This window comes from Heterodontus francisci, chromosome 18 (assembly GCF_036365525.1).
Source record: "Heterodontus francisci isolate sHetFra1 chromosome 18, sHetFra1.hap1, whole genome shotgun sequence".
Lineage (NCBI taxonomy): Eukaryota > Metazoa > Chordata > Chondrichthyes > Heterodontiformes > Heterodontidae > Heterodontus > Heterodontus francisci.
In genome coordinates, this window is record NC_090388.1 from 10,770,329 (window position 1) to 10,794,289 (window position 23,961).

A 23,961-nucleotide genomic window follows, 5' to 3' on the forward strand; every position below is an offset into this window, starting at 1 on the left:
ATTCAATGGCATTATGATCGCTGAATCCCCCACTATCAACATCTTGGGGGTTACCATTGGCCAGAAACTGAACTGGAGTAACCATATAAATAGCATGGCTACAAGAGCAGGTCAGAAGCTAGGAATCCTGCGGCGAGTAACTCACCTCCTGACTCCCCAAAGCCTGTCCACCATCTACAAGGCACAAGTCAGGTGTGTGATGGAATACTCTCCACTTACCTGGATGGGTGCAGCTCCAACAACACTCAAGAAGCTCAACACCATCCAGGACAAAGCAGCCCGCTTAACTGGCACTTCATCCATGAACATTCACACCCTCCACCGATGCACAGTGGCAGCAGTATGTATCATGAACAAGATGCACTGCAGCAATGCACCAAGGATCCTTAGACAACACCGTCCAAACCCACGACCTCTACCAACTAGAAGGACAAGGGCAGCAAATACATGGGAACATCACCACCTGCAAGTTCCCCTCTAAGTCACACACCATCTTGACTTGGAACTATATCGCCGTTTCTTCACTGTCGCTGGGTCAAAATCCTGGAACTCCCTTCCTAACAGCACTGTTGGTGTACCTACCCCATATGGACTGCAGCAGATTAAGAAGGCAGCTCACCACCACCTTCTCAAGGGCAAATAGTGATGGGCAATAAATGCTGGCCTAGTCAGCAAACGCCCACATCCCAAGAACGAGCAAAAAAACGACGGTATTGGAGTGTCAGCCCATTCCATGCAGTTCCATTGTTTATATTCAGTTCCATCGCAGTCAATGGGATTAAATTTCAAGTGCTGAGTAGAACAGGGGGGGCCCTATCCGATACTGTCTGTTTTCCGCCACTGCCCAAGCTGGATGTCTGGCCCAAACTGTTTGTACTGCACATTCAGAGACTGTTTCACAATAAATCCTGGATCATTGCTCTGCCTATAATAATCAACACAATGGATGGAATCTTACCAGCCGTGCAAAGGCAGTTTTGGTGGTGGGGGGGGGGGGGGGCGGGGTTTGCAGAATGGTGCGACGGGTTGACCACCTGACCTTGCCAGAGGTGGGTGAGCAACGGAAGCACTACCCATCTGACAGTTGCAGATAGCCAATTAACAGGCCAATTGGGGCCAGACTGGGATCTTACTGGCGGTAGATGGGCCCCATGCTGTGGGCAAAGCCTGCCAGGTCCCTGGTGGCAGTTTCCCAGTGGCAGGCTGGGGAGGGTGTCAGCGAAGCTTCCTTTATTTATCCCCCTCCACCACCAATGAAGCCACTTCTGCCACATGGCCACAGCTGCACCTGCAGGCCATCCTGTGGAGGGGGCTCCCCTTCCTCAATGACAGCCTGGCAACTGTGGCCACAAATCATTTGAAATATTTTGCAGTTCCTCATGTTCTCTTGCCTGCCTGTGGGACTGCTGGCAGGACATCACTGTGGGCCACCCATTGGGGCAAGCGTCTCCATTGGTCCAGACAGGTGCCTGTCTTGCCCACTGTTCTTAATTGCATAGTGCTCCCGGATGCAGCTTCTTAACTGGCCATCTCCAGTAAGATCGCGCAGGCAAGCGGCCAAGCATCACCAGCGGGGTCAGGGGCCACTTTTGGTCCCAATCTTTGAAAACTTTTAAAGACGATGAGATTCTGCCCATTGCTTGCTAATAAACTGGGCTGCAGTTAAAGCACCAATCTACAGCACAGGAATGAAGGAATGAAGACATTCTATAATACAAGACACTCTGATTACGATCAATTTCATTCTGGTGAGTGGTAAAGCACAAGTGTAAAGGCATTTTATTTCAGTAAAACAAACAGCTATTTATGCATTTTCACAATAAAGCACACATTTGTAACATGGTATTTTCTAAAAGATCACAGTTAATTGAGAAGATTATAAGAATAATTTATTCATAGTAAATAATCAAAGAATAAAAACATTTGAAATGGCACTTAATGTTAAAGCACATTTCCCTGTTTAAATTAATTTAGAATACAGTCCAGTGGATTCCATTTCCATTTCTAACATATCTTCATTTAATTGAGTTAAGGCTTAACGTGTTCTAAGGGATAGGCATTCCTTGAAAGATGTGTCATTGTTGCCTGCTCAATTAGATCAGACGACACAACATATTGATGATAAATACGTCAGACAGCTCTAATTAATTAGCGGAAATCAGCTCTTATAACTACACATCTGAGCTGGAATTTTACCAGCCCCTTGGTGACAGGTTGTGAGGCAGGAAGGCTGGCAAAATGGCGCACGAAGATGTTGGGAGGTGTGAGGGGGTCCCGACATCTTCCCACTGCCATGCTACTTTGCCAGCAGTGGGAAATCTGGCAGACGCGCTGTCCACCAGGAGTCACATAAGTGCGGGGCCCGCCATCGGGTGGGGAGTCCAACTAGTGCAACCTGGCAGCCTCCCAGTGGGCCTCCTTTTTTGGGCACTCCATGGCCTAGAGAGGAGCCCCCCCCCCAGCAGCACTGGCTGCCCCCATGGCAATGGCCCCCGCCTGCCCTCTGTGACCACCCACCCCCCCACCAAACCCCACTTATCTGTCTTCAAGGTCGCATGGCCTTTGATGTGCCCTCATCCTGCAGGTGCAGCTCCAGCAATGGCCACCGCTAGCAGTGGCGCTGCTGAGCTGCTGGCCCTCTGATTGGGCTGACAGCTCTTGGGGCAGACCGCCATCCTCAATAGGGATGGCAGCCCCAGCAGCGGCCACTTAATTGGCCCGCCATCGAGTCCAAAAGCTGTGTGTGGTGGGGGGGGGGGGGAGGGGGGAGGGGTGTGGGTGGTTGGTGAGCGGGTCAATTCTGCTTCGCTGGTGACTATAATAAAACAGAATCCAGGGGCTGAATAAGAGGTAACTGCCTCCACCTCCTGGTCAAATTAACTTACTACAATTAAACAGGGCATTGGTGAGACCACACCTGGAGTACTGCGTGCAGTTCTGGTCTCCTTACCTGTTTGACATCCTTCCATCTATGAAAGATGATGGACATGCAGCAAACAATCCATTTAGGTGGGGTGTCTTCTCTTGGTACACCTTTGCTGATGGCTGTGAAGGCCAATCCTTGAGAGGCAGGTTCTAATACAAGTGCCAGACGTGAGCTGCTCCTTACCTAAAGAAGGACATACTTGCCCTAGAAGGAGTGCAATAAAAGTTCACTAGACCGGTTCCTGGGATGAGGGGATTATCCTTCGAGGAGAGCTTGAGCAAATTAGGCCTACATTCCCGGGAGTTTAGAAGAATGAGAGATGATTTAATTGAAATATCTATGACAGGGTAGATGCTGAGAAAATGTTTCCCTTGGCTGGGGAATCTAGAACACGGGGTCACAGTCTCAGTGTGAGGGCTCAGCCATTTAGGACAGAGATGAGCAGAAATTTCTTCACTCAGAGTGTTGAGAATCTTTGGAATTCTCTACCTCAGAGAGGTGTGGATGCTCAGTCATTGAGTATATTCAAGACAGAGGTCGATAGATTTTGGGTACTAAGGGAATTAAGGAATATGAGAGAGTGAGGGAAGGTGTTGAGACAGAAGGTCAGCCATGATATTGTTGAATGGCTGTGTAGGCTCAAAGGGCCAAATGGCCTATTCCTGCTCCTATTCCTTAAGTTCTGAGTTACGGACTCCAAATTAAAACAATTATCAAGAAAATCCCGTGAGTGCGCTAGTTCATACAATGACTGGTACAGCTAGTGCAGGAGAACAAATCAGCAATTGTTCAAACCAGAATAACGAACTTAGTTTTATTGATTTCATTCCAGGGTTCACAACAGTAGCAATTTAAACTTGCGAAATTAACTCTTGTCTCATTCACATTTGTACCTAAATCAGTAACAAAATGTTATATCTGAAGCAGTTCCAGTGGTAAGGCGGTGCCACAGATCCCTGGCAAAACTGGATCTCATATGGAATCAGACTACATTTTAACTTCTACTCATACTGTCCAGTAATAAGTTCATTAACGTGAAGGTGTAGCCAGGCATAGTAACAATCAGGGTCAGCAAAGCAGGCTGATTTATAAATGATTTATAAATTATACCGCCCCTACATTCTTGCAGATATAATGCTTCAATAGTTTTAACTTGGTCTGAAGGAATTCCACAACATTGTTTGCAATGTCAAAGTGAAGGACATTGATCCTCAGCACTGGTCCATTTTTATTCTTCTGTACAAACAACAAGTAAATATCATTCCCCAGATCTGTAAAACAAAAATAGAAGAGAACTGCAAAAATCTTACATTTCAATGGGAGTACGTGACTTGCAAAGTGCAAATTGTCTATTGTGGCAAACTAAACACTGTGCTCATTCTGCAGTTCAACAGGGAGGGGAAGGAGTTCAAACCCAGAATGTGGAACTCGCTACCACAACGAGTGGCTGCGGTGAGTAGTATAGATGCATTTATGAGGAAGCTAGATAAACACATGATGGAGAAAGGAATAGAAAGATATGTTGATAGGATGAGATGAAGAGGGTTAGGTGGAGGCTCGTGTGGAATGTAAACACTGTCATGGACCTGTTGGGTCAAATAGCCAGTTACTGTGCTGTAAATTCTATATAATTCCAGAGCAACTCTCAAACTGCAGTAAAACTGCCACATCCTGTGGAAGAGGAGCTTCTGGGTGAGCAATGTGACTAAGGTAGGTCCGACTCTCAGTCTCGAAAGCAATAAAGAAAGACTTGCAATTCTGTAGCACCTTTCACCACTCAGGACATCCCAAAGTGCTTTACAGCCAATGTTGTACTTTAATGTGGTCATTGTTGTAATCTAAAAATCACAGCAGCCAATTTGCACACAGCAAGCTCCCATAAACATTTAGATCAAATGTTTTTACTGGTGTTGGTTGAGGGATAAATATTGGTCAGAGGAACGCCTCTGCTCTTTCAAATGCTGCCTGGGATCTTATATGTCCACTTGAGAGGTCAGAGGGGGCCTTGGTTTAGTATCTCACCCAAAAGACAGCTCAGACAGTGCAGCACTCCCTCAGTACTGCCCCTCTGACAGTGCAGCACTCCCTCAGTACTGCCCCTCTGACAGTGCAGCACTCCCACAGTACTGCCCCTATGACAGTGCAGCACTCCCTCAGTACTGCCCCTCTGACAGTGCCGCGCTCCCTCAGTACTGCCCCCTGACAGTGCAGCGCTCCCTCAATATTGCCCCTCAGAAAATGCAGCGATCCTTCCATACTGCCCCTCCAACAGTGCAGCACGCCCTCACTACTGCCCCTCGGAAAACGCAGCGATCCCTCCGTACTGCCGCTCTGAGAGTGCAGCACTCCCTGTATTGGCGTGTCAGCCTAAATTTTGCGCTCAAGTCCCTGGAGTGAGTCGTGAACCCACAGCCTTCAGACTCTAGGGGCAGAACCACAGACGGCCGTATTGGCAAGGAGGATGAGGTTCCCCTCCAAGAAGCTAACACACAGGTTTACAGCTGGCACTGGATGGAGTAGAATGCCACTTTGGCATGAAGCTAAGTTTCAAAGTGCTGATGTGTGCAGCTAGCCAATGGGACCTTTGTAAACTTAATGTTGAAACTCCTTACTGTTACGGAAAAGTGATGCTCTGACTCAGTTCTCTTTAGTATTAATATTGTTCTGGGTACCATTCTGGGCATTGGTGTGGCCACACCTGGAGCACTGTTTTGGTCCCTGTACTACAGCAGGGATATTCAGGCACTGGAGGCAGTGTAGAAAAGGACAACCGAACTGAGACAATGTTTGAGATGGGTAGAATCATAGAATGATCCAACACAGACGGAGGCCATTCAGCCCATCATGCTTGTGCTGGCTCTTTGAAAGAGCTATCCAATTAGTCCCATACCCCTACTATTTCCTCATACCCCTGAACATTTTTCACTTCAAGTATTTTAGCTCCGTGGAGCAAGATAAGATCCGAGGATTGGTTCCTGCAGGGAGGGGAAGGAGACCAGGATTGGTTACTGCAGGGAGGGGAAGGAGACCAGGATTGGTTACTGCAGGGAGTGGGAGGAGACCAGGATTGGTTACTGCAGGGAGGGGAAGGAGACCAGGATTAGTTACTGCAGGAAGGGGGAAGGAGACCAGGACTGGTTACTGCAGGGAGGGGAAGGAGACCAGGATTGGTTACCGCAGGGAGTGGGAGGAGACCAGGATTGGTTACTGCAGGGAGGGGGAGGAGACAAGGATTGGATACTGCAGCGAGGGGAAGAAGACCAGGATTGGTTACTGCAGGGAGTGGGAGGAGGTGAGGATTGGTTATTGCAGGGAGGGGAAGGAGATCAGGATTGGTTACTGCAGGGAGGGGGAAGGAGACCAGGATTGGTTACTGCAGGGAGGGGAAGGAGATCAGGATTGGTTACTGCAGGGAGGGGAAGGAGATCAGGATTGGTTACTGCAGGGAGGGGAAGGAGATCAGAATTGGTTACTGTAGGGAGGGGGAGGAGATCAGGATTGGTTACTGCAGGGAGGGGAAGGAGATCAGGATTGGTTACTGCAGGGAGGGGGAAGGAGACCAGGATTGGTTACCACAGGGAGTGGGAGGAGGTCAGGATTGGTTACTGCAGGGAGGGGAAGGAGACCAGGATTGGTTACTGCAGGGAGTGGGAGGAGGTCAGGATTGGTTACTGCAGGGAGGGGAAGGAGATCAGGATTGGTTACTGCAGGGAGGGGAAGGAGATCAGGATTGGTTACTGCAGGGAGAAGAAGCAGCCTCACAGCTCCAGGGACCCGGGTTCGATTCCGGGTACTGCCTGTGTGGAGTTTGCAAGTTCTCCCTGTTTCTGCGTGGGTTTTCTCCGGGTGCTCCGGTTTCCTCCCACAAGCCAAAAGACTTGCAGGTTGATAGGTAAATTGGCCATTATAAATTGTCACTAGTATAGGTAGGTGGTAGGGAAATATAGGGACAGGTGGGGATGTTTGGTAGGAATATGGGATTAGTGTAGGATTAGTATAAATGGGTGGTTGATGTTCGGCACAGACTCGGTGGGCCGAAGGGCCTGTTTCAGTGCTGTATCTCTAATCTAATCTAATCAGGATTGGTTACTGCAGGGAGGGGAAGGAGATCAGGATTGGTTACTGCAGGGAGAAGAAGGAGACCAGGATTGGTTACTGCAACTGGGGAAGAGGCCAGGATTGGTTATTGCAGGGAGGGGAAGGAGACCAGGATTGGTTACCGCAGGGAGTGGGAGGAGGTCAGGATTGGTTACTGCAGGGAGGGGAAGGAGATCAGGATTGGTTACTGCAGGGAGAAGAAGGAGACCAGGATTGGTTACTGCAAGTGGGGAAGAGGCCAGGATTGGTTATTGCAGGGAGGGGTAGGAGACCAGGATTGGTTACTGTGGGGAGGGTTAGAGTAACTCACCCTTATTACACAAGATCCTCTTCATAAACCCATCTGAGAGTCATGATGCATGTGATGGAAAAGCATAATTATACAGAGTATTTACAGAACTTCCACAGGCATCACATGACCATTCCTTTCCAAAAGCCAGACTCAGGTGAATGGTTCACAAAACAGGCCATGCATTAACATATAACTGCAGCAATCAGTGACGGGGTCAGTGCCGGTCGAGGGGAGGTGGTCAAGGATCATGGGTCAAGGGTCATGCCTCCCTCTGCTTCAATAACCGAAATTGGCCAATTGTGTACATCAGGGCTGGGCCAAAACAGACTGCAAATAATTCACGCGCTTAACTTTTAAAATCTCAACCTTCAGCTCATTGCCGTTTAGAGTCTGTCGCAAAGGGAAAGTAGATTTGGAGGGGAAACTGGCTCATGTCAACTTTCAGCTGTGACAGCAACATCTCAAAACTGTGTTACATTTCCACATATTGCAACAAACACAAAGCATTAGCAAAGGGAAACCCACCCTTTTAATTTCAATTTCAATTTTCATTGTTTGGTGGTGACCCTTTTCTAAGTCAAAAAAAACCTTCACCTCAAATCAAACTGATTTTTATTTTCTCTAAAGTTGCAAGTAATTGTCAATTTAAAAGGGAATGAAAGTCTAGGGAGAGTGAACTTTTCTTACTCTCCCTTTTCATAGAAATAATTAAGTCTTACCAGGAATGTAACTTTTTAAAAAAGAAGTCACTGCGGATAATCTCATTTCTCTACCTCATCTATCCCCTCCCCCTTCAGCTTCCATTTCCCCATCCCCTCATCTATCCCCTCCTCTCCCAAACTACTCTCCCCTTGTCCAACACCCTCCTGCTATCCCCCTCTCAGTTTCCCCTCCTGCGCACCACCACGGTCTTCACCTACCTCACAGGCTCTCCCCCCCCCCCTCATCTCCCCCACCCCCACACAGTCTCCAGTCCTCATCTACCATCCTCCTGGTCTACCCCACCCCACCCCACCCCTCCCCAATATCTTCCTTCTCTCCTTTATGTACCTCTACCCCCACCAGTCTCCCCTATCCTCTCTAGTCTCGCCCCCAGATCTCCCCCACAACATCTCCCCCATCACCACACCCCTGCTCTCCATCCCCTTGCCTCCTCCCTTCCATCTCCCCTTCCCCCCCACCCCCCACCCCCATCCTGCATTAATTCTGGGCAGTGACAGACGGGATTACTGTCCCGAAGCCAGGATCCAGGTGCCTAAACTCAGGGACAGCACAGGCAAGGATCAGACACCAACCGGTGATGCCACCAGCTGCCAAAGAGTACTTATTGTAGAAAAGGTGAGCAGGTGGTGTTTAGGGGCAATGGGGGCTTGGGTCAAGGTGGGCGAGGGGGGTGGGGTGGTTGGTGGTTTAAGGAGGCAATTTGTAAAAGAGTTTCATGGGTGGAGGGGGGAGTTGTAGGTGGGGGTGGGGGTTGGGAATTATGGGATCTTTCTGGACAGAAAAATTAAGATACGCCGAATGGTCATCTTTAGCCACAATGACCAGAGGGCAAGGTCTGCCTTGAGCCAAGGAGAGGGAGCAAGGTGACCAGGGTTGCTTTCACACATTATCAATGTGGCCTGAGTGCGGCCACTCGACCTCGCTTCCAAATCAATGAAAGGGACAGGAAACAAAATAGATCAAAATGGCGGAAACAGCATCACGAGTGTCATTTACCAGACGTCTAATTCTATTTAACAAAAGAGATTCTGTCAGTTCTTAGCAAGACCTGCCAATAAAAATACAAAGTATAAACCAGAAGGTGGCTGCCAAAAATCAAACAATGGCAACTTAACAACAACAATGCAGGGAAAGCAGGTTCTGGGTTAGAGAAGCCTTGAATAAGGAACAGACAGCAGCTTTGGTTAATAGCAGGGAAACAACCACAGGCAACTGACTGCCCCGAATATGTTAACCAATCAGGTCTAAGAATACTCATCCTCTTCCTCTTCTCTGATAAGTGCACAGATCAAACAAGCAGTCATTACCGCCCCAACCAGCTACGAGACAAAGAATTGGCAGCTTTAGAAATTAGCCACTTCACAACTTCTGTATTTATAGCCAAACAAGCCGAAGGGCCTGTTTCAGTGCTGTATCTCTAAATAAATAAATAATAAATAACACGGCCCCCCCCCCCACCCCCCGCCAGCACACAGCACATTTAGTAACCCGTCAGGAAAACTTCTACACGCAAATCGGCCTGAAGTGCATCAGCTCAGATAAATCCACGAACAAATATTAACACAGTGGGCCGAAAGTCAGTGTCGTCACTCGGCTCTTTGATAAACAAGAACGTGACAGCTTGATGCACAATGGGAGTTTGACTGTTGCCGGAAGTTCTGCTGAAATCTAATACAATAATTGGAAATGCAGAGTTAGCTGCACTGACATTTTCATTATTGGCCTGAAATCAGGTACCTCAATGCAAACACTGAAGGTATAAAAACAGAAAATGCAGGCAAAACACTCTCTGTTTGTTTCCAGATTTCCAGCATCCACATTATTTTGATTTTGTAACACTGAATGTATGCCTCGCTTAACACTAATCAGGATTTAGATTGAGTTTGCAATTGGTCCACTGAAAATTCAGTTCAGGTTATGTTTGGGGGAATTTTATGCTCTCCCCCACAGCAGGTTTGAAGATGGGGAGAACATATAATCGGGTGGGATGGCCGGTCGGGGGGGGGGGGGGGGGGGGGGACCCTGAGACCATCCCACCTCCGCTGACAAAAGGTCCAGGGTGGGAAGGCCTGTGAATGGCCTTCCTGCCCTGCTGCTAATTGAGGCCCTTAAGTGGGCAATTAATGCCCAATTAAGGGCCTCATCCTGCCCATGGTGCAATTTGCTGAGGGGCGGGCAGCCCTCTCGTCGCACGGGAAGCACAGCAAGATCAACCGTGCAGGCTACTTACAGCTCTGGGGGTGGGTCGGGTCCCGCATTAGTGCCTGAACGATCAATGGGAATGGGTGGTGGGTTTGGGTGGGGGGGGGGGGGTGCCTGCTGAGAGCCACTCCCCTGCCCTTCCTGCCGACCCCCCTACACCCCCTCCCCCACATCCCCCACCCTGCGAGACCACTCCCCCCACGACCCCCACCCTGCGAGACCACTCCCCCCACGACCTACACGTGGCCTGGATCCAGCTCCACTGGAGTGCCTCGGGTGAGTGCTCCACTGGCTGCAGCCACTGCCTCCACGGTGGGGCTACTCAGCTAAAGAGCTGTTGGTGGACCCAACACCTACCCTGTGCCCGGAAACCTCTCCTCGACAGAGGGAATCAATGGAGGAGGAGGCAGCAGATGGACAAATTGGTCAGTGGCAGTTGGCACAAAGGAAAACCACAAAGAAAAAACCTCCAAAAATGGAACAGGCCACCACCCAAACCAGTGGCAAGAGGAGGCTACCATCTGAGACAGACTACGGCAGCTCCTCCTCACAGGACGAGGAAGTGCCGGAAAGACGGCACCTACAAAAGAATCAGCAGAACTCAAAGGAGCTGGAAGATAAAGCCCCCCAGCTCCGGCTGCAAGCTGTGATGGGCCCAGCGCGCCCCAAACCCAAATCACTGAACCTAGTGACATGCACAGCGTCCCCCAGCGCCGGGACACCGAGAGCAAAGAAGCATCTGGCGCACTCCAGCTCCGGGAAGCGGGAGCAGTGATGTTTTTGAGGAGGAACAGAGGGGAAAGATACCAACAGCAGAGGACAGCCCAAGCCTTGCTGCAAACAAGACCCCTGTGATGACACCCCAGCGGAACAAACCCTGCATGAGAAACCAGGAGGGGTTTCTGAGCCCAACGAACATGAAACAGCTTGCATACACTATGGGTATGCAGGAACATACCCAAGGACTGGGACTAGCAAGGACAAATGGTGTGGGAAGCAACAACTAATTTAAAAATGGATATAAAGATTGCTTCAATGAACGTGCATAGCATTAAATCCACGCGCGATGTGTTTCAACCTTGGACTACCTCGCCAAGGTCAAAGCCGACCTACTGTTTCTGCAGGGGTGTGGAATACCACACCTCAGCACCTACAGACAATGGTTGAGGTGGTGGTCCCACAGGCCATCAATCTGGTCAGGGGGAAATGATTCCCGTTCCTCCGGCCTGGATATTCTGCTGCGGGGAGGTAACTTCACCATCTCCGAAGTTAAGGAGGTGGTGGGCGGTTGGCTCCTCGTAGCAGATGTAATGTACAACAACGCTCCGCTCCGGTTGATCAACGTGTACGCCCCAGTTCAATGCAGCGAGCGGCTGACCGTCTTCCAGCAGCTCCCACTGCTGCTGGCGATGTCCAGGCCGGTCATTCCAGGCGGTGACTTCAACTGCATCATCGATGCAGCTGGACGATCCGGCAGTGACGACAGTAAACTGGACGCTACGTCCAGATTCCTAATAGAAACAGTTAAAGATGCCAAGCTGCACGACGTCTTCAGCAAACCTGCAGACAGAGCGCAACGTAGATACACCTGGTCAAGATCGGACGGGTCTGCCCATTCCAGGATTGACTTCCTGTTTTTATCTTGTGCTGTCACGGTCAGATCCACCGATGTCAAGTTCTTTTCCGACCATTGCCTCTTACTGGCCGACTGTCACTTACAGGACGACCAGCGGGTTGGCAGGGGGATATGGAAGCTGAATGTTACACTGCTAACGGCAGAGAATGTTGAGGAAGTCAAAAGGGATTACAAAGGATGGAGAACCATGAAACCCCTCTTTGAGTCTCCAGTTCACTGGTGGGAGCGATCAAGGAGAACATCAAGAGGTTCTTTATCTTCAAAGGTGTTCAGAGGGCGAGAGAGAGACAGAGGGAAATGTCCCGACTCCAGAAAAGAATGCAAAATCTGCTCCAGCTGCAGCCGATGGGGGTCGGGGTCAAGGAGGACCTCCAAGAGGTGAAGAGCCAGCAGGCCTTGCTCTTTGCCACAGAGGCCTCCAAGGTCATCTTCCGGTCCAGAGTCCGCTCCATTGAGCAGGATGAGACGTGCTCGCGTTACTTCTTCCAAAAGGTACACACAGAGAGCTCTGTGATCAGCAGCCCGAAGGAAGAGGATGACTCGGTAACGTCTTCACAGTCCGACATACTAAGGATCGGCAAATCCTTTTATGCTGGGCTGTATGACGCGAAGCCCACGGACAGCACGGCCTCCCAGTCCTTCCTGTCATCTATCACGAAGGTCTTAGATGACAGCATGAGGGAGAGTCTGGACAAACCGCTAACTCTGGATGAGCTGATAAACGCTGTCAGGTCCTTTGAGACGTGTAGAACTCTCAGAGGTGACGGCTTACCGGTTGAGTTGTATTCGGCTCTGTGGGACTGGATCAGCCCAGACCCGCTGGAAGTATACGAGAGTATGCTTCTGGCCGGCAGCATGTCAGAATCCATGAGGAAAGGCATCATCACCCTCATTTACAAGCGGAAGGGAGAGAGGGCGGAAATCAGAAATTGGCGGCCCATCTCACTGCTTAATGTAGACGACAAGATTCTGTCTAACGTCATCGCCAGTCGGGTCAAGTCTGCTCTGGAGTTGGTGATTCACCCTGACCCGACCTGCACTGTACTCCGCAGAAAGATCTCTGATAGTCTCGCACTACTCAGGGATACGATCGCCTATGTACGGGACAGGAGGTGGACAGTTGCCTCATCAGCCTGGACCAGGAGAAGGCTTTTGACAGGATATCGCACACCTACATGATGGACGTGCTTTCCAAAATGGGGTTTGGGGAAGGAATCCGCAATTGGATCAAACTGCTCGACACAAACATCAGGAGCGTAGTCTCAATCAATGGCTCTGTCATAGAAGACAGAGGGTAGCAGTGGAAGGGTACTTTTCTGAATGGAGGGATGTGACCAGTGGTGTTCCGCAGGGACCTTTGCTCTTTGTAGTATATATAAATGATTTGGAGGAAAATGTAGCTGGTCTGATTAGTAAGTTTGCGGACGACACAAAGGTTGGAGGAGTTGTGGATAGTGATGAGGATTGTCACAGGATACAGCAGGATATAGATCGGGTGGAGACTTGGGCGGAGAAATGGCCGATGGAGTTTAATCCGGACAAATGTGAGGTAATGCACTTTGGAAGGTCTAATGCAGGTGGGAATTATACAGTAAATGGCAGAACCCTTAGGAGTATTGACAGGCAGAGAGATCTGGGCGTACAGGTCCACAGGTCACTGAAAGTGGCAATGCAGGTGGATAAGGTAGTCAAGAAGGCATACAGCATGCTTGCCTTCATCGGTCGGGGCATAGAGTATAATAATTGGCAAGTCATGCTGCAGCTGTACAGAACTTTAGTTAGGCCACACTTAGAATATTGCGTGCAATTCTGGTCGCCACACTACCAGAAGGACGTGGAGGCTTTGGAGAGGGTACAGAAGAGGTTTACCAGGATGTTGCCTAGTCTGGAGGGCATTAGCTATGAGGAGAGGTTGGGTAAACTCGGATTGTTTTCACTGGAACGACGGAGGTGGAGGGGCGACATGATAGAGGTTTACAAAGTTATGAGCGGCATGGACAGAGTGGATAGTCAGAAGCTTTTTCCCAGGGTGGAAGAGTCAGTTACTAGGGGACATAGGTTTAAGGTGAGAGGGGCAAAGTTTAGAGGGGATGTGCGAGGCAAGTTCTTTACACAGAGGGTGGTGAGTGCCTGGAACTTGCTGCCGGGGGAGGTGGTGGAAGCAGATACGATAGCGACGTTTAAGAGGCATCTTGACAAATACATGAATAGGATGGGAATAGAGGGATACGGACCCCGGAAGTGCAGAAGGTTTTAGTTTAGGCAGGCAACAAGATCGGTGCAGGCTTGGAGGGCCGATTGGCCTGTTCCTGTGCTGTACTGTTCTTTGTTCTTTGGAATCAGAAAGTTTCCCGATCCAATCTGGAGTCAGACAGGGCTGTCCTCGCTCCCCTGTCTTGTTTGTTTGCTGTATTGAACGTTTTGCTGAGTCCATTAGGAAGGATGCGGTCATAAGAGGGGTGACAATCCCAGGTAGTGGAGGCACGCAGGTAAAAGCCTCCCTGAACATGGATGATATCACCGTTTTCTGCTCGGACTTGCCGTCCGTTTGCAGACTGACGAGCATCTACGACCAGTTTGAACTGGTCTCGGGAACCACGGCAAGAGTGAGGCCATGTTCTTTGGGAACTGGGCCGACCGATCTTTTGTCCCCTTCACCGTCAGGTCAGAACACCTAAAGGTGCTGGGGATATGGTTCGGAAGGGCCGGCGTGTGCGCCAAAACCCGGAAGGAGCGAGTAGCCAGAGTACACCATAAACTGAGCATATGGGAGCAGCGATCTCCCTCCATTATGGGTAAGAACCTGGTCATCAGGTGCGAGGTGCTCACGTTGTTGCTGTATGTGGCGCAGGTCTGGCCCATACCCCACTTCTGCGCCGTGGCGGTCACCCAAGCCATTTTCCGCTTTATCTGGAGATCTAAAATGGACCAGATCCGGAGGGACACGATGTTCAAACCTCTGGATAAGGGCGGGAAAAATGTACCCAACGTCACCCTCATCCTGATGACCACTTTCGTGTGCAGCTGCATCAAGCTGTGCGTAGAGCCCCAGTACGCAAACACCAGGTGTCACTACGTCCTGAGGTTTTATGCGTCCCCGGTGTTACGAAGGATGGGTCTGGTCACATTGCCGCGGAACGCTCTGTCCAGTTGGACTGTGCCATACCACCTATCCTTCATGGGAAAGTTTCTGCAGGAAAACACCTTTGACCACCAATCCATCAGGCAGTGGTTTGCACGGAATGGCCTCAAGGCCCTACGGGAAAAGGAGATGGTGGATCCGGTCGGATGGTTCCCTGAGCAGACTGCCAAAGTCACTCCTGTATCGAAGAAAACTGATTTGTAATGCTTTTTTTTAACAGATTTTTATGAATAAAGTATATTTTTGGAAACAAAAAAAGTTAAAGAGCTGCCGGGTTCCCCGAGCAGACTGCCAAAGTCAATTGGCAGAATGCCTCATCACCAGAACTTTCAAGCAAGCAGCAAGACGTAGCTTGGCTGGTGGTGAGAAGGGCCCTCCCCATCAGATCCTTCCTGAACGCCCGGAGTCTCGGCCCCTCCGCACGCTGCTCTCGAGGTGGCTGTGGTGGGGAAGGGACAGTTGCCCACCTCCTTCTGGAATGTGTCTTTGCAAAGCACGTGTGGAAAGAGATGCAGTGATTTTTGTTGAGGTTCATCCCAAGTAGCTCTGTAACACAAAAGTCTGTGCTCTATGGGCTGTTTCCAGGGACGCACACCAAGACAAACATCAACTGCTGCTGGAGGACCATCAATTCAGTGAAAGACATTCTTTGGTCTGCCCGAAACTTGCGGGTCTTCCAGGGAAAAGAATTGTCCATGACCGAGTGTTGCAGACTGGCACATACCAAGGTCCAGGACTACATGTTGAGGGACCCACTAAAGCTTGGGGCAGCCGCTGTAAAGGCTCAATGGGGAAAGACCATTGTGTAAGGTTCTTCCACCAAAGTGAACTGAGGGGCTGAACCAATGGGAAACCCCTTGGGCTGTATACACCAAATATGGGTTTGCTGTAAAATGTACATGGCTTGTAAAATGGAATGGAAGGGTTGTGAGACAACTCACTCCTGTATTGAAGAAAATTGATTTCCTTTGCACTTTTTGGAATGTCAACTTGGTGCTGTTTTGAACTGTGTGGTAATGTATTTTTTTACAGATTTCTATGAATAACGTATATTTTTGGAAACAAAGAAAAGTTAAAGATCTGCCGGCCTCTGATTGGGCAGCAGCTCTCAGAGGGCGGGACTTCAATCACTGGGGTTCTTGATCCTGTGGAAGGCCTGCCACTGTCCAGTTAAGTATCTAATTGGCACTTGAGTCGCCAGCCCTCCCACAGAAGAGGTGACGTGGGGTTCTCAGCAGTGCTTTTGCCAGAGGTCGAGACCCCCATCGCCCAGATAAAATCTGGCCGTGTGTGGATCACAGAAAATACTGGTGGATTGTGTAATAAAGCCTACAGGACAAATATTTCAAATACCATCTGACCAGGTGTCTACCCCTTCACGTTACCCTCAGATTTCCAGGGCTTCCCTGGGCTGGGCCTGAGTCCACAGAGAAAACAGACTCATCGCAAAGACAACAAGGCTCGAGGGGCATTCCAAGTCTCAACTTCCTACACGTTGGTCCATTCAGCAACCAGGGAAGTGTCCAACCAGACCAAGTGCAGGGGCTAATGCCAAGATACCGTGGAACCAGAACACAACCTCCCCCCTCCCCCTCCCCTCCCCCGCCCCCCCCAGGCCATCCACTTATGCGGTCTGTGTGACAGAAAGGAAGGAAAAATATTAAATTACACTTGTGCAGACACAGTCCGTCTGACACAGAGACAGACACGCTCAATGTTGTAGCAGCCGTGTCTGTAGCTGTAGTGTCTGAGAAACAGGCTTCTGCTGCATGTGCCACCCGGTGCACGAATGGGGCACTAAATATGACCCTGTTGACAGGCCTGACAAATTATTACGGATTCACCATCAATCCATGAGTTTCACTCTCTCTCCACTCCAGCTTTGACACGTCGTCAGAAATCTAGTTTGCTCAGATTCCTCATGACCAGTCGTGCTCCAAGACTGGCCAATCTGACTCACCTGCAGACAAGCTCCTCCAGTGCCAACTGCTCCAATAATCAGAAGGTGATCTTCTAGGGCTTGTTCCAATATGGTGATACATCCACCCTGCAAACAACACATTCAACATAAAATTCAGTTTAGTGCAAACTTTACTGGCAAGGTTGAGGCTCAGTTTTACTCCTGAAATTTATTCAAGACTCTTGTCGTATGGAAAAATTGAAAACAAGAGCAAAGACGGTGGACAAAACAATGGTTAGGCTACATCAGGAACACTGTGGGCTCCTCACTGTTGAAAGAAGATAATAAAATTGGAGAAAGTACAACGCAGGCAAATCAGGATGATAAAAGCAACAAGGTATTGGAGTTACAAGGCAGGCCTGGGTTGTGTTTCATTGAATGGTGAAGACTGAGGAATGATATGCTAGATAAAATAAACAAGGAGCAGGCAGGTAATGATCAATTGTGAGGCACATCAGACATGTAGAGTCAGGGCCTGCTTGACAGGTCCTGGCGACCCCGACCCCACTCACCTGTCCCGGGGTCTCCGATGTCTTTAGTATTACAGGGCTCCCGGTAGCACTACCAGTACTGCAGCATTGCTGGCCTTTCAACTGGCTGGTAGCTCTGGAGACAGGAGATTGTCACTTAAAGGGATGGCAACCCCGAAGGTGGGCTGTTAATTAGCTGCCCGCCATTAAACAGCAACAGAGGTCCAACGGAGGACTAAGATGGGGTCACTTCCACCTTCTGGCCCGCTGACAGGACCCCTGTGGCAGAATAAAATCCGGCCCATAGTTGCCAGACTGGGCCTGCGCCAGGTAATGAGACAACCGACAAGCAACCTGCTTGACCTCATCCTCAGTAAAACTGAGGTGAATAGGGCCCAAAAGCCCTCTAGTCACTTGGAAGATGGTTGGCATCAGCAGAAGACTCAGGGTATTGCTGTAGGAGTTCCTCAGGGAAGGCTCCTAGGCCCAATCATCTTCAGCAATGATCTTCCATCCATCATAAGGTCAGGAGTGGTGCTGGTCAGTGATGATTCCAATCTTCAGCTCCATTTATAACTCCTCCGATAATGAGGCAAGACATGCCAGCCTACAACAGGACCAGGATAAAACGTACAATGGGCTGACAACTGTCAGGTAGCATTCATGCCATATAAGCCTAACAAGAAAAGGCCCAAATATCTCCCCCACAAATGTTCAACAGCACCAGGTGAGTCATCATTGAGTCCCCACCATCAACATAACCTTCTGGGGCCACCAATTGAACAGAAGTTTAACAGGAATAGCCATATCAACATCAGTGCAGGGCTGGGTATTCTGTGATGTCATTTTTTTTTATTCATTCATGGGATTTTGGGCGTCGCTGGCCAGGCCAGCATTTATTGCCCATCCCTAATTGCCCTTGAGAAGGTGGTGGTGAGCTCCTGACTCTTCACTGTCTTTCCGGCATCTACAAAGCTCAAGTCAAGTGTGTGATGGAATACCATCCTGACCTGGAAATATATCGCCATTCCTTCACCGTCGCTGGGTCAAAATCCTGGAACTCCTTCCCTAACACCACATGAACTGCAGTGGTCCAAGAAGGCAGCTCACCACCACTTTCTCAAGGGCAATTAGGGATGGGCAATAAATACTGGCCTTGCCAGCGACACTCACATCTCATGAAAGAATAAAAAAAACTTCATTACTTGCCTGGATGGATGCAGCTGCAACAACACAAGAAGCTTGAGTGCATCTACAGGTCCAAGCAAGGAATAATGGTAATAATGGTAAATAAATAAAATTAAACGCTCTTTATCTCAATGCATGAAGCATTCACAACAAGATGGACAAACTAGTGGCACAAATGGAGATAAATAAGTTTGATCGACAGCCATTACAGAGAAGTAATTGCAAGGTGACCAAGATTGGATATTAAATATTCAAAGGACTTGACATTTCAAAAAGACAGACAGAATGGAAAAGGAGGGTGAGTAGCCCTGATAATAAAGAATGACTTAAGGGCAGTAGTGAGAAAGGACTTTGTCTTGGAAAATCAGGAAGTATAATCAGTTTGGGTGGAGATTAGGAATAGCAAGGAACAGAAAACTTTGGTAGGTGTAGTTTACAGGCCCCTCCTAACAGTAGCTTTAGTGTTGGGCAGAGTATCAATCAAGAAGTAATAGGAGCTTTTAACAAAGGTAATGCAATAATTACGGAGGACTTTAACACAGACGTCATATAGATTGGACAAATCAAATTGGCAAAGGCAGTCTGGAGGACGAATTCATAGCGTGCATTTGAGAAAGTTACCTAGAACAATACATAAGAACATAAGAATTAGGAGCAGGAGTAGGCAATTCAGCCCCTCGGGCCTGCTCCGCCATTCAATACGATCATGGCTGATCTCATCTCGGCCTCAACTCCACTTTCCTGCCTGTTCTCCATAACCCTTCAACCCATTACTAATTAAAAATCTGTCTATCTCCTCCTTAAATTTACTCAATGTCCCGGCATCCACCGCACTCTAGGGTAGTGAATTCCACAGACTCACGACCCTTTGAGAGAGGTAATTTCTCCTCATCTCTGCTTTAAATCTGCTACCCGTTATCCTAAAACTATGACCTCTCGTTCTAGATTGCCCCACCAGAGGAAACATCCTCTTTACGTCTACTTTGTCAATCCCCTTAATCATCTTATATACCTCAATTAGATCTCCTCTCATTCTTCTAAACTCTAGACAGTAAAGGTCTAAACTGTTAAATCTCTCTTCATAAGTCAAACCCCTCATCTCTGGAATCAATCTAGTGAACCTCCTCTGAACTGCCTCCAGTGCAAGTAAGGGGACCAAAACTGTACGCTATACTCCGGGTGTGGTCTCACTAATGCCTTGTACAGTTGCAGCAACACTTCGCTACTTTTATATTCTATTCCTTTAGCAATAAATGCCAAAATTCCATTTGCCTTCCTTATTACCTGCTGCACCTGCATACTAATTTTCTGCGATTCATGCACGAGGACACCCAGATTCCTCTGCACCGAAGCACTCTGAAGTTTCTCTCCATTAGATAATAGTTTGTCTTTCTATTCTTCTGACAAAGTGGATATTCACGTTAAACTCCATCTGCCAAATTTTGGCCCATTCACCTAACCTATCCATATCCATTTGTAAATTTCTTATTTCTTTATTGCAACTTACTATCCCACCTATTTTTGTGTCATCTGCAAATTTGGCTATTGTACCTTCTATCCCTGCATCCAAATCATTAATATAGATTGTAAATAGTTGGGGCCCGAGGACTGAACCCTGTGACACCCCACTAATTACATCTTGCCAACCAGAAAAGGACCCATTTATCCCGACTCTCTGTTTTTTGTTGGTTAGCCAATGCTCTATCTAAGTTAATAAATTGTCCCTAACCCCATGTGATCTTACCTTGTGTATTAATCTTTTGTGCAGCACCTTATCAAATGCCTTCTGGAAGTCCAGATATACTACATCTACAGGAGCCCCATTATCCACTTGTTACATCTTCGAAGAAGCTTAGCGTAACCAACCAGGGATAAGGCTATTTTAGATCTTTTGTAATGGGACAGAGTTAATTAGTAATCCCATAGTAAAGGATCCTATGGGCAGACTGATCACCATATGATAGAATTTCACAATAAGTTTGAGAGTGGCATTCTTAACTCAGAAACAAGCATATTAAACTTAAAGCAAGTTACATAGCTGTGTGGGACGAGTTAGCTAAGGAAAATGGGATTAAAAGGTATGAAGGTAGATAAGCAGTGGAAAACATTTAAAGAAATAATTCAAAGTTCTCAATGAAAACCCATTCCATTGAGAAACGAAAACTCCAAATGAGAAATGATCCATCCTTGGCTAACTGAACAAATTGAGGATATTATTAGTTTAAAAGAAGAAGCTGATAAAGTTGTAAGTCTGAGGATTGGGAGAGTTTTAGAAACCGGCAAAGGACAACCGAGGAACTGATAAAATAGGAAAAATAGAATGAGAGTAAACTAGCAAGAACTATAAAAACAGATTTCTAGAGCTTCTACAAGTATGTAAAAAAGGGAGAGAGTAGCAAAAGTAATCATTGGCCCCTTAGAGGTTGAGACACGAGAAATTATATTGTGGAATACGGAAATGACAGAGACATTAAACAAATATTTTGTAACTGGCTTCACAGTGGAAGGCACAAAAAACATACCAGAAATAGTGGGAAACCAAGGCGCTAATAAGACTGAGAAACTTAAAGTACTAGAGAACCTAATGGGACTAAAGGCCAAAAATCCTCTGGACCTGATGGCCTACATTTTTGGGTCCTAAAAGAGGTGGCTGCAGAGATAATGGATACATTGGTTATAATCTTCCAAAATTCCCTGGATGCTGGAAAGGTCCCAACAGATTGGAAAATCACATATGTAACACAGTTATTCCAGAAAGGAGAGCGAGAAAACAGGGAACTACAGGCCAGTTAGCCTGACATTAGTCATTGGAAGTATTAACAAGGTACTTAGAAAATCATAATATGATAAGGCAGAGTCAGCATGGTTATAATAAAGGGAAATCATGTCTCACAAATTTATTAGAGTATTTTGAGGATGTAACTAACAGGGTAGATAAATGGAAACCTGTGGATCTAGTATATATGGATTTCCGAAAGGCATTCGACAAGGTGCCACAAAAGAGGTTATTAGACAAGATAAGGGCTCATGGGATTGGGGGTAATTTATCAGCATGGATAGAGGATTGGTTAAAGGACAGAAAGCAGAGCGTAGGGATAAATGAGGCATTTTCAAGTTGGCAGGCTGTAACTAATGGGGTGATGCAAGGATCAGTGCTGGGCCTCAGCTACTTACAAACTATGTTAATGACTTAGATAAAGGGACCGAGAGTAATGTATCCAAATTGGTTGATGATACAAAGCTAGGTGGAAAAGTAAGCTGTGAGGAGGACACAAAGAGTCTGCAGGGAGATATATACAGATTAAGTGCACAAGCAATAAGTTGGCAAATGCAGTATAATGTGGGGAAATATGAAGTTATTCGCTTTGGTAGGAACAATAGAAAAGCAGAATACTTTTTAAATGGTGAGCAACTTTTAAATGTTGATGTTCAGACAGATTTGGGTCTCCTCGTACAAAGAACAACAGAAAGTTAGCATACAGGTACAGCAAGCAATTAGGAAGGCAAATGGCTTTCTGGCCTTTGTATCATCAAGAGTACAAGTGTAAGGAAGTTTTGCCGAAATGGTACGGGGCTTTGGTGAGACCACACCTGGAGTACTGTGCGCAGTTTTGGTCACCTTATGTAAGGAAGGATATACTTCCCTTGGTGGCGGTGTAGCGAAGGTTCACTAGATTGATTCCTGGGATAAGAGGGTTGTCCAATAATGAGAGGCTGAGTAAATTGGGCCTATACTCTCTGGAGTTTAGAAGAATGAGAGGTGATCTCATTGAAGCTTATAAGTTTCTGTGGGGGCTTGACAGGATAGATGCTGAGAGTTTGTTTTCTCTTGAGAGTCTAAAACTAGGAGGAATTGTCGTAGGATAAGGGGCCGATCATTAAGATTGAGTTGAGGAGCAATTCCTTTAGTCAGACAGTTGTGAATCTTTGGAATTTTAGACTCCAGAAGGCTGTGGATTCTCAGTCATTAAGTATATTCAGGGCATATGGGGATCAGTCCGAAAAGTGGAATTAAGGTCAAAGATCAGCCATGACCTTATTGAATGGAAGAGTAGGCTCAAGGGGTCATACAGCCTACTCCTACTCCTAGTTCTTATGTCCACTTGATTTGTGCCTGTGACAGTGAAGTCAATATCCACTCCCTCCATCACTGGTGCACTGTGGCTGCATGTGCACAATATACAAGAGCTGAATCCCAGACAAGAGGCGAGAGTAACTTCACTCAGGCAGAGGCTGATAGGTTGTTAATTGACTATTTCACATTGTCAAGTAGATGCCTTGGCTGGACAGTGGCTAGCTCTGGTGCACCGGTCTTCAGCTGGGGTTTTGTCAGGGCTCAAAGTCTTCGCACCTCCCTGCCCTGGGACCTCTACCACCAAGAAGCACAAAAGCAGCAGCATCATCTCCAAGTTCCACACCATTCTGACCTGGACAATTTAACGTCAACATCAATAGGCTAATATTCTGGGATATCTTACCTAACACTATCATGGGGGCACCATCACCACAAGAGTCATACATCACACAAAGAAAGATGTTTGTAGGTGTATATCCCAAATATCTCCATATTGTCCATCACTGCTCCTGCCTCAGCTCATCTGCTGCTGAAACACCGGTCTATGGTTTGGTTACCTCCAGACTCGACTACCTAAATGCTCTCCGGGCCACCTCCCATCTTCCACCCCCCAAAAACTTGAACTTATCCAAAACTCTGCTGCTTACATCCTAACTCGCACCAAAGTTACACTCACCCATCACCCCCCTGTGCTCACTGATCTACATTGGTTCCTAGTTCAGCAACACAAGTGTTCAAATCCTTCCATGACCTCACTTCTCCCTATCTCTGTAATCTCCTACAGCCCTATAACCCTCAGAGATCTCGGTGTTCCTCCAATTCTGGCCTCTTGTGCCTCTTCCACTTCCTTCACTCCACCTTCGGTTGCAGTGACTTCAGCCGTTCAGGCCCTAAGCTCTGGAATTCCCTTCCCAAACTTTTCTAGCTTTCCTCACTCCTTAAAACCCATCTTTTTGACAAAGCTTTTGTTATGTGTCACCCTCGTTGGTTTGGAGTTAATTTTTGTCCGATTTACACTTCCTGAAGTGGGACTACTCTACTCGGTAAAGTTGCTATATAAATGCAAATCCATACAGGACTTGTGTATCAATAGCAATGCCATGTCCATGCGCTCATTTAACATTGCTAGCCTATTCACCAATGTACCACTTAAGGAAGCCATAGATATTTGCGCTGCAGCACTATATCACAGCGATCTAGAACTGCCATCATTGCCATCAGTATTCATTGAACTTATGAACTCGGCAAC

At 47.7% G+C, this 23,961-nt stretch overlaps 2 protein-coding genes across 5 annotated transcripts in view; one reads left to right on the forward strand and one right to left on the reverse strand.

Annotated features, from left to right (window-relative positions):
• Positions 1–2,781: 2,781 nt before the first annotated feature.
• Positions 2,782–23,961, reverse strand: part of tspan11 (tetraspanin 11) — a 111,104-nt gene continuing 89,924 nt past the window's right edge. For all 4 annotated transcript variants that reach the window (XM_068050244.1, XM_068050241.1, XM_068050243.1 and 1 more), the window contains 2 exons: positions 16,980–17,066; positions 2,782–4,197 (listed from right to left, as the gene is read on the reverse strand). In XM_068050244.1, the coding sequence (XP_067906345.1) occupies positions 4,138–4,197; positions 16,980–17,066 (147 nt within the window). In that variant the 3' untranslated portion in view covers positions 2,782–4,137. The remainder of the gene's footprint in view (positions 4,198–16,979; positions 17,067–23,961) is intronic.
• prmt8b (protein arginine methyltransferase 8b) overlaps positions 4,587–23,961 on the forward strand; it is a 200,324-nt gene continuing 180,949 nt past the window's right edge. The window contains exon 1 of the mRNA XM_068050239.1: positions 4,587–4,636. The gene's annotated coding sequence lies outside the window, so the exon portion shown is untranslated. The remainder of the gene's footprint in view (positions 4,637–23,961) is intronic.